We start from the raw sequence: 18,036 nt of genomic DNA on the forward strand, positions 1-18,036 counted from the left end.
CAGACAGAACCATCATATGGCAATATTAATCAAGGAAGCCTAGATAAAAGAGTCTGAAAACAGCCAACCCAGGCAATCTTTAAGAATTACTTTCTGCAAGTACAGATAAGTACTTGCTTACCTCCAGCATATAGGCAGGTTTGTCTATAACTTTATGATTTCAGAACACTGGATCATTATTGGATCGTTTGGTAAGCAACAATCCCATTATAAAAAAATTATATAAATCATCTATTTAGGGGAAATATGACAAAATACAAAACAGGGAAGGAGCAATATAACCTATCATTTCAGATGACACAAATGACAGGGTTTTCTTTTCTGCGCTTCATTTTCAATTCTGACCAAAGGTACCACACTCAGAAGTGCAGGAATACTTAACAAGAAACTTTACTCATGCAGTATTTGAACTATAATTAGAAATGATGAAAAAATGCTGACAGAATGTGCTCATATAAGATTTCCACCAGATTTAAAGGAAGAGAGTCGTGCTGCTCTGCATGAACTTTTGAAACTAATCTCTTATTGTACTACAGTGAGCATTACTACTCCAAATTCCCATTAATATAGTAAGATATATCCAGGGAAGTGTGACTAAGTTTGCACACATTTGGGGGTTAGAATAATTATTTCTTCTACATTTTCAGAGTATGTGAGACACTGATTCTTCCTCCCAGTGACTGAGATTTCTAGATTTGAAACAAATAAGTGCAAGCAAATCTGTTAAATACAAAAGAATGAGTTTTATACTATCAGTAATATTGTCTGTAACTGATTACTCTTTCATGCTAGTTGGAAATTATATTTCTAAGATTAACCTAAATTGGACTATGTATTTCTAAACAATGTTTTAATACTAATCTGTAACTTTACTGCAGCAGCCCATTGTATTTAAAATACATAGAATTATACTTTCAAAAATTAAATGTTAAATTAAACAGAATGCTTTTGGTGATGCTAAACTGAGGAAATCCAAAGCTTTCAATGCATTCCACCGTAAAACACAAGGACTTCTCTGCACTCCAGATTATTTGGCTTAAAAGTGTGATTTGTATCACAATGGTATCATTGGATATTGGCACTCCTGGCTGTTAACAAGCTAGACCATTTCATTTTATGTATTCATTATGACTTTTTGACTCACAGAATTAGCCATCAGCATGCCATAAATCTTTGGTTTGATTTACTAAGAATCCTTAGCTTTTAACAGGACTATATTTAGGCTCCCTAGACAGCTCTTTACTTATCTTGTCAGTGCTTAATGTATTTTCATCTCCTGGAAAGCAGGAGCAAAATGCAGTCAAAAGGAAGCTAATTATGAAAATCCACCTACTGGCTATTTAAGAGCATAACTAATAACATAATTTTATTCTGTAACTTCCATTAGAAGTTTATATGAAGACAGCTGATGGTGTTAAGCATACATAAGTAAAGCTGGCTTGCTACAAACTGAAAATAATTGTGAATAACTGATAGTGAGTTCTTCAGTGATTTGGCCAAATGCTTTTCTGTTGTAAAACACTTTATTTCAGTGACTGAACTTTTGATCTGATGTGAAATGACTGGGGAAAAATATTGTAAAATGGTAACAAGCTTTGCCACACATCAAGTCCTGTGTCCATTTATGGTCTCCTCACTCCAAGAAAGTACATTCAAGTGCTGACTCCAGAGAAGGACAACAGAGCTGGTCAAGGGTTTGGACCTATGAAGAAGGACTGAGGGAGCTGGGGGTGTTTAGCCTGGAGAAAAGGAGGCTCAGGGGAGATCTGATTGCTCTCTACAACTGCCTGAAAGGAGGCGGCAGCCAGGTGGGGATCGGCATCTTCTCCCAGACAAGCAGTGACAAAACAAGAGGAGATGGCCTCAAGCTGCATCAGGGGAGGTTTATGTCGGACATCAGGAGGATTTCTTCTCAGGAAGGGTGGTTAGACATTGGAACAGGCTGCTCAGAGAGGCAGTGGAGTCACCATCTCTGGAGGTGTTCAAGAAATGACTGGACATGGCACTCAGTGCCATGGTCTAGTTGAAAGGTGCTGTTCAGTCAAAGGTTGGCCTTGATGACCTCAAAGGTCTTTTACAATCTCATTGATTCTTTAATCCCGTGGAGGATATTAAGATTAAAGATTCAGAAGAAATGAAAGTGTGAAAGGATAGAAAAGTTATAAGACTGAGCAACAAATTTCTTTGAGTACATCAAATTCACCAGACTCACTGCTTTCAGAGAGTTTGAGAAAAGAAGGATTAATAGATTTAGGGATTAAAAAATTCCAACTGAATGCCAAATTTCACCATTATAAAACCATTTTTCACAGATTACTAATACATTTACTCACGATCTTGGAGTTATTTATCGTTTAAAAACACTGTGAATAAATGTTAAAGGCTAAAGTCCATTTTAAAATCCATTTTGAGCTTGGAGAGCTAAAGAGCAAATTCATGGTCACACAGGCACATGAGGCCAAGTGCAAGCACCAATACAGGCGCCTCACCACAGAGGTTTATAATTCACTCAAGGACTTATCATTTTTTTGTCACTAGATTCTATTTCTAATCCTGATTCATGTAATATTAGCAAACACACACAGCAGTTTTGAATTCTTTACCATTAACTCTTGTTCCTAATTAGATGCAACTACATGGAGTGGCAATTGCCCAAGAGAATTTATGAACTTGAGATGTAATTAAACCTTTCTCATTTCTATGTTGCTCTAATGTATGATACAGAGATCAGTACATAGAAAAAATCAGTTAGAGAAAAAAATAAAATGGAAATCTCAACTGCTGAGGCCCAGGGGAAATGGCTGAAAGGCAGGAGGTACAAATTAATTAATAGAAAGATAAATTTTCACCTGAGGATAAAGCATTGGGGACGCTGCTCCTGGAATAGCATGTGGTAAGCTCTTTCAGCACAGGAAAATATATGTGGGGGAAGTGAGGAACACAGTTTTCCAGAGTTACTTAAATAAAGCTGGGTGACCTGAAAAATTGTAGAAAATTAAAAGGATAAATATATTTCAAAACAATTATGTTTCACACCCTTAATCTTGGGTCTTTTGTAAAGTTTTCTAAGCATTATGAACAGAATCTCACTATGTATAGAAGTGACACCTTTACAAGGGCCATGAAGATCTTAATTACAGAAAATAGAGCTTTAGACACAGAAAATCGAATTAAGATACAACATGAAACATAATTAGAGGACTTAACAGTATTGGTTTGTGCATTAAGTAAAACAAAACCTAGTAAGATACTTTTTAATACATTACATATATAGTTTTTCAATGTCCTGACTCGAAAATTTCCAAAATGAAATATGAACATCCCATGAAAAGTTAAAATTCGAATCAAAGGAATAGGTTATAAACTAATTAATTTATTACATGACAGAGCAGTCTCCCACAAATACTCTCTCTGCAATACAGAATAGCTCCTGACACGCATAGATGGCAACATATACTATCCTTGAAGCCTGAGTAAATCAAATTATCTGTTAGAGAAACCATGTTTGTTTGTTTGTTTGTTTTTTTCTGAGGGTATCCTGATGTATCACCCCTTCCTTTCCCATGCTTGTCCTATTTATTTAGATATTAAAGTATTCAGTCCTGGGGTATCTACAACACTGTAGGTGAATGAATCCTCCACAATATGTTTTTTTGTCTGGCGGCCCTCAGTCAGAACTTCAGGACTACAAGACCAAAAAAAATATGAAATCCATAACAATTCTCCAGGAATCATTTCAGAATGTCACAAAGTACAAAGAAAAACCTTCACGCAAGTATGCTCAATGCAAAATGTTGCAAGTTTACATTTTTTGAACATGAACTTCAAGAAAATATTTGTCCTAATTGGGCACATGTAAATTCTGGAGGAATGTAACAAAGCAGCATGACCACAACTCTAGCACTTCTACAGTCACTAAGATACCGTCAAAGTTGTACTTGCATGTTCCTTGTATAATGCTATTATAATGTGTAGCTGTGCACTGTATTTCCATGTAAAAATGCAATAATATTATGATCTAGCAATTGCATTGAATTTTTAAGAAGCAAAGTACATCAGTGTCCATTAATGTGTGATACTTTATGTCATCTCAGAGTGAACAATTGCTTATAAAATATTTATTTTAGTAGTATTCTATTGGAACAAAGTGTGGGCTGTCACAATAATAAAATTGTTTGTCGAGAAGCTATATACAGTATATTTTAAAAAAGAAGGAAACTAAATGTCACTGTTATTAAAAGATATATATGATAATATTTTCATTGCTTCATCCTCGTTTTAAAAATAGTATCATGATCAATACAAGTTGGCATTCCTTTTCTTTTTGACAGCTAACAAACTACATACCTGAAACAAAAATGCTAACTAATGAGCCACATCATATTGCATGTCAGCATTTAGTGAGGAATTGACATCATCATTTGTTATTACTTTAATACATAGACCATCTAACACTCAGAGACTTTAACACAATATCAGCTAAGCTGCTGGAGGACACTGGAGCATTTAAAAAACAAAGTGGTTTTACAACCGTGGTTTCTTGACATCTGGGAAATACCTGCACAATGCACAGCCGTGTGCAGACTACAATGATGAAGTGAAAGCAATTATTATCCAAGGTGACCCAAACAATTACAGGACAAAAAGAGTCTCATGATGAACTTAATTAAATATATCTATCACAGAGAAGATGCAGCAAATATTCAGGAAACATTTTAATATGTAAATTCTTTCTCTTTACAGTTCTCTTTTGGTGCACAAAATCATGTATCTAATATAAAATATATAGTGACAGAAAAAATACAATCATCTGAAACCTTGGGGATGATGGATGATTTCCATTTCTAGAAATAAATTCAGACTCCCAACTTGGAATCTGCTGGTCCTACCATGAACGTCACAGCATTTCTTTCTATCAGATTTACTACTACACACAAAGCCACATGATACAGCAAACAGGCACAAATTACAATTTGCTTACCAAATTTTAAACCCTTTTTAATTCTTGTAAGTTGATATATTTGAACACTCCCTATCAGGGAGGCTGAGCTCTGTGTTCTCAGTGCATCAATGAGATGATAAGAGGGGAGGATAAAATAACATTTATAACTAACACTGTATCTCTGAAATGTCTGGATGAAGATGAAGGAGAGACCAAAACACTTGAATGTTTTCACATGGCTCAATCCCCCTTGCCCAAACGCTCCCTGAGCCTGGCCCAGGGCAGTGCTCAGCTCGTGCTGCACAGTGTCCCCCAGATCTGGTGTGGAGCACACACAGACATCCTGAGCCTTTGTGCAACATCCAAGGCTGTTGTCTCCATAATCATGTTCTGGGCAAGGGTATTCATCTACATCTATAAGTTTTACTGTGGCAAAAACCACCACAGTCATCAACAACTATTTTTAAAAAACCAAAAGAGCTCCTGCTCATTCAAAGCATTATCAAGATGGCTGTTTTGTATCTGGGAAGAAGTTTTTAAGGTTTTGCTAAAATACTAAAACTAAGATGCTCCCTACATAAAACAGGCATATACATTAATTAATTTTAGGGGTTTGGCTGATTAAATGAACTATATGAATTGTGAAAAAAATATCTGCAAACTTTTAAAAAGAGAATGCTTACCATGGTAGAATAAATAGGAAGTTCTTTAAATGGGTTCACAAGCAACAGTATATCACCAATGTAGGTCTGAAAAAAAGAAGATATAATTGCTTTATTAAGTAATAAATTGAATTTTTAAGGACGCTAATGGCTTTCTTCCAAAAAGAATTCTCAGCAAAGCCTCTTAAATCTAGCAAACAACATGCTAAACATAATTAATGAATTCTGAGCTTTTAACTCCACAGTTTGAATTCGAGCTAAATTTACATTTCGAACAGAATTAATTAGTATTTTTGTAATAAAATTGAATTCTTCATAACTGAAAATTATGCAGAGAAAAATTGCACTACATATATTATTGGTAGATTATTTGGCAGTTAATTTGTAACTTACCACTTGCTAAACTACAAAAATGTCACAGAATCACAGAAGCTGTTGAGTTGGAAGGGACCCACAAGGATCATCAAGTCTAACTCCTGGCGTGCCTACCACATAAACAAGCTCCTCAAGTGATTTATTATGGAATAGATGACATAATTTAGAAATGTTATACTGGTTATCCAGAGATAATACATTAAATCTGTTGCTTGTGGAGCAAGATGGAGGAATTGATACATATATAACTCTTTATGCAAGTGTTTGTGTATAGCAACATATGAGCATGCATCTAGAAAAACTATCCTGACCATATCAGAAAGAGTAAACCATCTAACAACTGCAAGTTTGCAAGGTTTTACTATTTCATATTTGGGGTTATTGATGGATGAGAGGCTGGACATGAGCCAGCACAGTGTCCTTTGTGCCAAAGCCAGCTGTGCCCTGTGCAGCACCACAAGCCCCGTGGGCAGCAGGGTGAGGGAGGAGATCCTGCCCCTCTGCTCTGCTCTGGTGAGAGCCCACCTGCAGGGCTGCATCCTGCTATGGGATCCTCAGCACAGGAAAGACATGGACTTGTTGGGACAAGATGAGGGCCACAAAGATGATCAGAGGCCTGGAGCACCTCTGCTGTGAAGATAGGCTGAGAAAGCTGAGATTGTTTAGCCTGGAGAAGGCTCCAGGGAGAACTTACAGCAACTTTCCAATACCTAAGGGAGCTCACAAGAAAGATAGGGATGGGCTCTTTATCAGGGGCTCTAGTGACAGAAGGAGGAGGAATGGTATCAAGATGAAAGGGAGAAGACTTCGTTTAGCTAATAGGAAATAAATCTTTACTGTAAGAGTGCTGAGGCACTAGTAGAGGCTGCCCAGAGGACTTGTACTTGAACTTGAAGATATCTCTGGCCATGGCAGGAGAGTTGGAACCAGATGACGTTAAAGGTCCTTTCCAACTCAAACCATTCTACAATTCTATTCACTTAAGTGTAAGATTGTAGGTCATTCTTGCTGCTATACTTTGCACTCCACATAAATAACTGCTGCTATATTACTCTCTTAGAATGCAAAAATTACCAGACTTGTGTCTCTGAAGAGGTCAGACAGCAAAGCATCATGTGAGTAGTTCCATTTTGATTTCAGGAGGTGGAAAATATTGTCTTTCATGGTAAATGTACCGGTTTCCTTCTAAAATGCATCAATTTATTTCCTTTCTCTCATTCATCCTGACTTCACTGTTAGGTGTTCCAGTGGAATGAATCTTTATAAAGCTTCAAAAAAAACCATGAAACAGGAATTGCTTAGTCCTAATGAGGACTTTGGCTTGGGACTTGGAGTCCAAGGACTTTTCCTTTTAAGTCTAAGAACCAAGTCAAGATGAAAGCATCTTCAGCACTGATGCTCTACCAAAGTACAGTGGTTACTGTTGAGCAGATTATTAGTGATCACTGCCTACAAATTCTAGGCTAGGAGAATTACAGAAGATGCTTTCAGGTGCAACCTTCAGTATCTTAAAATAAAATACTTCCTCTGTGGATCATCATGAATTCAGTTTAAGTTATCTGGTATCTTTGGAAGTGAGATGAAAAAATAAATGCTCATATAATTAGTATTTTTAGCACTTGATCCAGGATTCCAAACCCCAGAATTTTTTTTACCATTTAATGCCATAGCATCTAAAACTGAGGTTCCCATAATTTCAGAAGGATTCACAGCAACATAACAGTTCCCCGTATTCCTTTAGTCTAAAGAGTGTAATCAATTTATAAATTTAAAAATAATAGGCATGTTTCACATTTACATCCCACTCAGCTGTTCAGTAAGTTAGTATTAAGTTAGGGGTAAGATATGGACAGCAACAGAAAAATTTCTTCTGATATCTAGATGATTAACATTATAATATAATTATTTCTCTGATGCTGGAAGAAATTAATAATTAAATCTCTCATGCTGAATTCTAAGCTTTTAAAAATCTAAATTTCTTTTACATTTCCAGTAATCATGCTCTATTAAATTAACATAGCATTGAAAATGGAAGGCTCTTTTGGTGGTTTCAGTAGGATTACAAATCATGGTGGTGCAGTCCTGCCCCAACTACAGTGTGATCTGAGCAACCTTAAAACACTCATTCATGACAAGTGTGTGCATCAGTGTTTACCAACTTACTTCCTCCATGACAAAAACACACATAAATTGTATTCAACCTGTCTGAAGTGATATTCCATTTTTTCTTTCTCCTTTTCCTACACAAACTCGAGGAATTGCAGGGCTTACACACACGTCCTCATCCATTTAAAACTAGCAATGAGGTCGGGATAGGTTACTGTCTAGAGGTTATGATAGTAATCCTGTTTTTCCTATTCTCTCTTTGGTCTTTTGTGAAAGCTTACTATTGATAGGTGAATAGCAACTCACATATATCTGATTATTGTTGAAACGCTTCTGAATCTCATAAAGCAGACTGCTGTCTGTTAGCTCACTCAGAGAAGCCAGGTCATCATTTGGAGCTGGAGGCATTAGCTTGATCTAGAAAATACAGATTAGAGAAATGAAGTAACTTCACAATCAATCATTCTGTACCATAATGTTCTAACTTGCAGTATAATCCAAGACCACTAGAATTTACGGAAGAAAAATGCATTAGGAAACCAGAAAGTTGTCACTTCTGAATAAATCCACATCATTAATCTTAATCAAGGGAAGAATATAAAAATTATTATCAATGTTCTGGTGTATAATTGTGTGATACAGAACATACCAGAGTGCCATTTGCAATCCTTAAACCCATAAAGCTTCCCAGATTAAATGCAATTTTCCTGCTCTCTTCATTAAATGTTTATAGCAGAAGAAATCAAGAAATTTGTGGACTTGTAAAGTATGTCTTACAGTATTTAACAAAGCTCTCAGACCATTCTTTATCATATGAGATTTGAAATTGTACTGGAATTTTTCTTGCAGAATAGAAGTAAGTTAGTAAGAAATTGGAAATGTGTTGTTATGGAAACCAGAAGACAATCAGAAGAGTCCACTTTAGTCAAAACGGGTGAGTGAAATTGCTTAACACCTTTGAGATTAAGGTGAATAATATAAAGTCTGCAAGGGCAAGTAAAAACCTAATGAAACAAAAAAGACTGAGACAGAAGACAGAAGAAGAAAGAATTAGTGAAAATGGAAATTTGATTAAAGACAAAATAAACACTATATATTAAGCAGAGTGCTTATAAATAATGCTCTACACTTCAAATGGAGGCAGAAGACAGAATCAGTGATAATGGAAATTTGATTAAAGACAAAATAAACACTGACACATTAAGCAGTGTGCTTATAAATAATGATCTACACTTAAAATGTAGTTTGATTCATTTTTTTATGTCAGCAAAACACCCAGAAACAGAAAATTCTCATGTGAACAGCAATAGTAGTTTGTTCATAGTTTATTGTAATAACTCAGGGTCTATTTTGAGAATGGACAATCAAGATGAAACCACTTTCTTCTATTGTTCTACTTAAAATGAAGGCTCAGGAGAAAAGCAGACACTGTCCTCTTTTGGTGAGCACCTCAGCATCTTCATTTTTTTGTCAGTGACAGAAGATCAGTGGCAGAAGCAGACTGGGAGGTCCTGGAGCGAACATGGGGCATGCTTCTGTCATGGGGGAGAGCCCAAAGACCATGGATACTTGTGTTTAGTAGTGGGGACCTGACACAGAACTTCTAAGCTGCAACTCAGTTGCCATAAGCTCAAGGTCAAGTTCAGAAAAGCTGATACTCTGATTTCACTACCTGTGCCTTACAGGTGTATGTCTACCTATTGGAGAGGTTTGCTCCTCACCCTGCTGAAGTGAATGAAGATTCCTCTGTTACACAGAAGAAGCCATTTCTTCATCTTTTTGTTTTTAATCATGGCAGTTGGATGTATAGTTGACTAGAAAAAAAGAATTCCACTTGGCAAAACAAAAAATAAAATTACATTTTGGCATTTGTCTTTGATGATGTACATTGGAATAGAAAACAATTAACAAATGAATTCCAAGAACGTTTTTAAATGTCTTGTAGAAAGACAGCAGAGAGACAAGTCTGTGGCCTCTTTTCCCTCATGGTGTGCTCACCTGGCATGCAGGAACAAAACAGGCATCAGCCTTCTCTGCACTCCCTTGTGTTCTATCAAAACTCAGAACATCTGTGCCACAGAATGAGCTTCTTTTAATCTACCTCTACAAAGATTAAACCTCTGCTATGTATTTGTAAATAAAAGCAAGGTTTGGATAAAAGTACTGCTCTGGGATTCTCCATATTTTCTGAACTTTTTAGCACACTTCCTTATACATTCCTGGTTTCTATCAGCTAGCACTCATGCAGATGAAACCTGGATATCATTCAGGTCACATAACAATAATAATTTCCCATAGGTCATTTGGGCACGGCTCCAACTCTGGAGGGAGAAGGATTTTGCCTTACAGATGTTTATGGGCTCATCCCACAAAGCCCTAGGGCAACAAACAGGCACTGGCTTGCATTTATTTCATAATCTAGGCATGGTCAAAAAATCCTCGTTCTGTAGGTATGGTTAGAAATGTGAAGTGCTCAATAAACTTCAAGTAATGAAGCCAAGATCTTTTCAGCTCTTTTTTAGTTTAGGATTTGGTGTTTCAGCATTTTCTACCTGACTCATTGCATCAAATTTCATAGTTCAACAAGCAAATAATCACATAGAAATAAGAAACTCTAAATCCCTTTACCTCATAACTGATTTGACTTTACAGTAAACATTATGTACATTATTAATATCCTGTTTATGGGCACCTTAAATTTCCATTCTCATCTGACCATGCAGATGTGTTTTTTATCTCAATGCATCTATCTGGCTATCATTCTAATTGCATGATGTATATGTTATGAGACATAAAAGAAAAATAGCCATGCATACAGCACACGTTCCAATATAATTAAGCCACTGGGAATGATTAGTTTTTAGATTTTTGTAATGCTTACAATGAAGATTTCTATTTACTCTATTAAATTGCATACACTTAACAACATTCAGAATCTGCTGATACAACAGTCTTTAGTTATATCTAGTTTTATAGTTATATGTATTATTTAGTTTTATGTATATATATATTTTTTTTTTTACATATTTGTGTCACTGAAATATATATACAGCCCAGCTTTCATGTGTAATATTATCCTATGCACAGCTGAGCCTGGTCTGTCTCATAACTGATACTGGAACAATCAAAAGGGCATCAGGGGATACTCCATCATACAGTTCATGTGGCCAACAATACATAAATAAGAACCATAAGACAATTTTATTTTTTTAAAAAATACTCAATTAAGAGAAAGAAAATATTTAATTTATATTTATTTGCAGCACAGAGCATTTAATTAAATTCCAAGCCATAATTTGAATCTGCTATTAAAAAATATCCTTCCCAAATGACAGGAAGAGAAATTGAGAATATGATAGAATTCTGGAAATTATTCATACTGTTTTCTTTGTTTGACAGTACAGATCTTGACATTACTGATGATCAAAGACCACCTTTTACTTAGGAAAAAAGCAAAAGCTAATACCAGCCAAGAAAGATCCAGAAAGTGCTATTGAACTAGTCACTTCATCTCCATCTCCTATACTTCAAGAAATAAAAATCTTCATGGGAAATAATATATTCTTAAGGCTCCTTTTCATAATTTTTGCAATTAAAAAAACCTGAGGCGATATATAAATTTGAACAGTGATTTCTTTCCAAACCAAAAAAGTTACAGGCTTTTTCTATTAAAAATGCATATCTGAAATGTGCTAGGATGAAACTTTTCTTTTTGATCCCCCAATAAATGCCTAATCTGCATGCCATATTGCCTAGGAATGTGTGGTGTTTCTGACATAAAGCATACAAAATATCCTCCTGATATATTTCAATAATATATGAACATAAAATCCAAGTAATGACTCCACAAAATCTATTGAAAAATTAAACAGACATGATTACTTTGAGTGTAGTTAGAATGCAACTGGTAAGAATAAAAGACAACTCATTAGAAACTCATTAGAATTAGGATATCCAAAAGGCAGGATTAGTGGGAAGGGGTTGTTCAAAGACTTCCTGTGGTATCACCACTAAATAAAAACTTTACTTCCCAAGTTGTGAAATTAAAAAATAATATTAATTTTAAAAGTGTTATATGGATACATTTAATCTTTGAAAACTAAGGTCTAAATATTATTAAGATAAATACATATATGATACATAGATACCTGAAGTTCATAATGTATGGCAAGTAGTACAGAATACAATCCCTCTATTTCCATGATCACAATTACATCAAAAGAAAAAATATTACATATTTTAATTTGACAGAGTCCAGGGACTCTTCACTTTCCTAAAATTTAATTGTTTCCTGAAATGATTAAAGTAGTTTACTCTCTTTCCTTCAAAAGAGCTAAAGCTCATTAAGCCCTTGCAAACTGAAAAGTTGTATTAATTCTTTTCTAAGGCAACCAGTCATTCAAAAACTCACCAAAATAGCATCATTTCTAACCTATCCTCTGTTAATCATAATTTCTCAGACAGGATTCTACCTATCCTTCCATGCTAGGGAGAATCACTCCAAATTCAGCAACTACAGATACTTTCTAGTTTTCCCTGTTTCTAAAAAAAACATATGATACACACTCCTAGCATGTTTAGAGCAGAATTTCAGACTGCTTCCTGCAGAAATTTCTCAAATAAAAGAGGTAAAAGTCTGCTTTAAGTCTGCTCTTTTGTCTTTGAATTGTAATTATTGTGGGAAGTTCCACTGTAGTATGGTGAAACAAGAATGTTTTTGAAAATCTGCCCTGGGACCCTGAGAAGACTCAAAGTCATGGTGGGGAATGAAATTACCAGCATAAAGACTTCTGTTTGCTCATTTTCGCCTGGAAGATTACCTGTTCTTATTCCAATCTGTTTCTGTGTATTAGTGCTTGAACTATAAAGCAAAAGTTTAGCTTAGAGATAATGAAAACCTGAATAATTTTGACTAGGCTTACATCCAAAGAAAGCAGAAAGAAGTATCTGTGTTCTTGTACACACTTCTGTTGAACATCTAGGAGCAAGCAATGGTCTTGGCAAGACCATAAGCTAAATACTCCCCTCTCTTTTCCTACAATTATAGGAGGATTCCTCCTTAAAGGGTTGCAAGCATTCATTTTTCTGACCAGCAGTGCTTGTCCCTTGGAATGACAGTTTCCATATAATCACGTCAGTCAGCAACATCAGAAACTGCATGACATGAAAACAAGATGTAAGCCAAGTGCAAAACATGTTGTGGCATCTTTTGACTGCATAGGGAACCGAGCAGGCCACAGGATTCCAGAGCTGAAGCTCTTTCCCAGACTGACTCATATCATTTACATATGGATGCACTGATTGATCTCGTATGATCAAGCCATTTCTCTGAAACGCATCCAAATAAAAAGCAGTGGAGCATGGATTCTTCTGCCAAGACAGAGATGCAGCTTTTTTGAACCAAACGTGGCTTAAATCAAACCAATATCTCACTCCTTTGTTACGCTTCAAATTCAGTAAATTATTTTTAATGGAAATACTCCCCTCCTCCATCCCCTTGATTCTAAAGTAGCTTTTGCATAAATGGCAAAATATTTCTGGAATATGTCTTTTCCAAATGCATGTATTTTCTGATAAAACCCCTTTGTATCACAAAAAAATCCAAACAAAATAAAAAACAAAACAAACCAAACACAAAGAAAAACCTGAAAACAAAATTAAGTCCTAAATATTCAAACCTGTTAGATTTATAAGCAATAGATAATTGCCTCCTTTTGCATTCATCCTATATACTGAATGAGATTGTCCTCGTGTGGAGAAACTGTAAAGGGTATGCAAATAATCAGTGCTGATAATCTAATGCATTACCACAAGAAAGGGAGTCAACACTGCAGCTGTAAATCTGGCAGTTCCTAGCTTTGAATTACACTTACTATGCAACTTGACACTCCTTAGACATTCTTTTTGTTTTTTCAGTCTCCCAGGTTGCGTTTCTTTTGTAACTCGAAGTTTGCACAAGCACACGCTCTGGGCAGCACCAACAGTTGTCCCTCTCCTGTTGTGACCCATGAATAGAGTGCGAGGGGCTCTGAGCCCTCCCCACAACCCCTGCCCTGCCACCAGGAGCTGGCAGGAAGCAGCTGTTCAATTGGCAGGGAAAACTGCAGGGCCAGGCTGCAGGGAGTGACCAAGGTGACAGGGCTCCACAGTGCAAATGGTATTGGTGTATGGCGAAGGAAAAAAAATACTCTGGTCTTCAGCTTCATTAAGCTTACAATTTCCAGACCTAAAGTACTAATGAAGATTCAGGACACTGCATGCTGTTACCTGCTCAAGTTTGGTTGTGGTGTTCACAGGGATATTTTCAGATGCACTGTCTTGAGACTGCTGCTTACATAAGCCTTTAGCTGCGTCTTTGAACATGGTATCTTTCTCCAGCAAACTGTCTTGCTTGGCAATCGGTAAAGCCAGGGGATTGCTACAAAGAGAATCAATAAAGCAATTAGACTCCTACTGAAATGACAGACAATCAAATGTGGGTGGCACAAGCACAGAACTGAGATACAACTCAGGGCTGAAACACAAGCTCCTGGTCCAAGTGCTAAAAAGAAATTGGTGAGAAATAACCTGTTCACATAGGCTGGTCTGTTCCCAAAGACACAGAGCAACCTACTTTGATTTAAAATTCACCTTTATGCATGTCTTTTGTGAAGCAGAATTGAGCAAGGCAAAAAGAATATGCATGAGTCTGCTCTTGACAGCCCTAGGTTGGCAAATCAATAGTCAATTTTGCAACTGAATTTAAAAAGCACAGTTAAACTCAACAATACTGTTTTGAAAAGTAGTATGTTTAAATGTAACAATACATTTATTGCCATTGCAGTTATTAAAATTAAATTGCATCACTTTTTAGATTGCTTTTGATCCAGCAATATCCAAGATAGATTTTATGACTAGAAGCTGCTCTGAATTTGTGCTAAGTTAAAAATAACCAAACAAGCAAGCAAGTAAATAGCAGACTCCAGAAATTACTCGAACAATCTGCAATACACTTCATCCACATAAAAGTTAAAAATATTCTTATACACATGGAGTTGTTTTCCCTATTGGCACTTCAGACAATATGACACTTCTGAAAAACAACAATGTCAAAAGCTTGGATGATTTTTCAGAGTTGTACATCCAAGGAATTAGCGAGGAATCAGCTGCAGGAGTTGAGAATACAAATATCTTGAAAAATAATTGTCTGGATTCTGACAGTGCAAAAGAGACAATCTCATGGAGTGTACATCAGCTCCTTGCCAAAATGCAGACATCAATTCTTTGAAAGGAAATGTGGAGTCAATATGGGAGTGTGGGAATAGTGCATTCCACTATTGAATAAACCCCAAACTTAGTTAAAATAAATCTCATATTTACTCTAAGTTAATTGAGTTTAATCACTGATTATAAAAAAAGAAAACCCATGTATACAGTTAACTCAAATGAATACTCATAGCTAACACTAACAGCAACTCGGGATAAGAGCTGCTCTTGGAAAGAGAACAAAAAGCCACACACAATACAGAACTGAAATACACACAATTTTAGAAATAAACGATAAAACACCTTCTAGATAGAATTCATTGAAAAACAAGATTAAGTAGTTTACCACTGAATAAAAGACAAACAAAACTTGTTTGATGAAACTGTCACTCTGCAAATATTGAAAGAATTAGTTTAAACATTTTATAATGAAATATAAATGGTTTTTGCCTCAAGATGTTTTGCTTCAGACATTTAAATCTAAAATATCTAGAAGAGAACATTGGTGAAAATAAAAATTTCTATTTACTGCTTAGATTCAGCATAGATAATTTTGTGACAAATTTACCAAATGTCACATGGACAAAAGATCCACCCCCATTTTTCTGGTTTGAACTGCAGAACAGAACTTGGCAATTATAATAAGGCATATCAGTGATTAGATTGTAGAAGAAATTAAACACCTGTGACAAAAACATAAATGACTAATATTAATTCACATTTTACCCAGATCCAGAATTTAACAAAATATAATTAAATACTAAATTTTCTTTCTGAGTAGCCTTTTGCTATTGTCCAAAACTGTTCAAATTTCTTTAATCACAGACAAAAAAAAATTTTAAGAAAAGCATAAGCAAAATTCAAGTGTTCAAAACCAAAGCACTGCCTCTTATATCTTTCTTAATATTCATGTGATGCTTCTTTTAAATTGTGACGATCCAGGATTTTTTTGCTGTGCAGTTGAACCTTACACATTTAATCTTATTCCTTTTGTGGTAACTACACAACACGCATTAGAAACACTTCTTGAAATTCAGCTATAAACTCCTCACAACCAAATAAACCTTTCAGGTGTCACAAAAAAGAAGTAGGTTGTAAATCACAGCACTGTGGGGGAAAATGGGTACCTACTGTTTTGACAGATGCATTTTGAACTTAAGAGGACAATAATAACCTAATTTAACAGGTACATTTCATGTACTCATGTACATAAAAATCGCCTTTAAATTACACACATTTATGAGATATTAGTAGGACTTCATGTGATGGAAAGGATGACATATAATTCATATTAAAACAAAAATGTGGATGATTATGTGAAAGAAAAATACATTAGAATTACTCCAACAGTTCATTATGACTCAGGTTCAAGAAGACACTATGAAAAATAAACCGAAGTAAAATGTTTCCAGAAAACATTGGCTTCTTAGAAAAGTATTTCTTAGTCACAAGATTAAGTCAAGCAATGCCTCTGAAAGCTCAAATATAGAACAGTGCAAGGGAAGATTTTATGTTAATGTAGGCAAGTATATTAGCATGAACTTTCTTCTTTTATGAAAATTAATGGATAATTAATGGATAATTAATAAATAATTAACCGCAAAGGAAGACTTATGCCAAAATAATGTTGCACAGTAGACAGGAAGAATTGTTATCAAGGGTAATGTCATATGAACACAGTAGAGCTTTCTACCTGCCTTTCCGACTGGAAAAAATATTGAATGCTATATGGAGGAATAGTGATTTTAATTTTTATGCAAAGAAGCCTTCATGTATGGAATTAATTTGAAATATTGTGTATTTTTATTGGACTTTTTTAAGATAAAGTGAGATGGTTTTCTGTAAGTTGCCATTCTGTAACATGTCATTTAGAAAAAAAAAGTATAAAATGTAAGAGCTGACAATCAAATAATTGGAAGCTTTATCATCAATATTGGAAGCACTTGGGCACCTTCTAATTTGATAACAGAATTATATCATGGCAGTATCTGCAACAATATTTTCATAAACCCTTTGAGCTTATAGCTTTTGTTGAAGAAAATTTCTGTAATCCTTCCAAAGGTAATTCTGAGATGCTTCAAACAACTTCTAAGCCAGTAGATACCTGCAAAGTGCATAATCTCAGAAATTTCAGTCTAAAAATCTTCTTAAAATTACATAAAAGAAACTTCAGAATAGATTAAATATTAGAAGAGTGTTTGAAAACACTAGAATAATTAAAACACAAGTGCAACATAAATGGAAAATAACTGAAATGTAAGAAAAAATGAATCTCTTTTCTGTTTTGCTCCCTTGAACACATCTCTTTCTATTTTATTTCACATTCTCATGCTGATTTTGAAACACATCATTACTATAATTAATATTTACTTAAACATACATCAGAAAATATACAACGTGATTAACTTAGCATTACTTTGAGATTAAGTTCTTAATTTTCTAGTATTTACCACTGCACTATCTGTGCTCTACAGGCACTGTACTAGAGTAGAAGTATAGTGATCATTGTGACCATAGCATGAGCCTGAAGTCACCTTTAAACAGATAGGGCCAATTTAAGGCTCTAAACTGTAAGCTATGTCAGTTAATGTATTCTGTGTTGGTAGTTTTGCCAGTGGAGTAACAAATTTTCTTCTCACTGTACCATTAGAAATAAAACTGGCAAAATTTTCCAGCACTGACTCTTGCTGAAGGTTTGCTGCAATG

At 35.2% G+C, this 18,036-nt stretch overlaps 1 protein-coding gene across 4 annotated transcripts in view; it reads right to left on the reverse strand.

Moving 5' to 3' along the window:
* MYO16 (myosin XVI) overlaps window positions 1-18,036 on the reverse strand; it is a 368,415-nt gene that overhangs the window by 161,098 nt on the left and 189,281 nt on the right. For all 4 annotated transcript variants that reach the window (XM_088160175.1, XM_088160176.1, XM_014883245.2 and 1 more), the window contains exons 10-13: window positions 14,353-14,503; window positions 8,392-8,502; window positions 5,626-5,691; window positions 2,850-2,977 (exon numbers count right to left, since the gene is read on the reverse strand). In XM_088160175.1, coding sequence (XP_088016301.1) covers window positions 2,850-2,977; window positions 5,626-5,691; window positions 8,392-8,502; window positions 14,353-14,503 — 456 coding nt within the window. The remainder of the gene's footprint in view (window positions 1-2,849; window positions 2,978-5,625; window positions 5,692-8,391; window positions 8,503-14,352; window positions 14,504-18,036) is intronic.

Source organism: Sturnus vulgaris, chromosome 2 (genome assembly GCF_052056855.1).
Source record: "Sturnus vulgaris isolate bStuVul1 chromosome 2, bStuVul1.hap1, whole genome shotgun sequence".
Lineage (NCBI taxonomy): Eukaryota > Metazoa > Chordata > Aves > Passeriformes > Sturnidae > Sturnus > Sturnus vulgaris.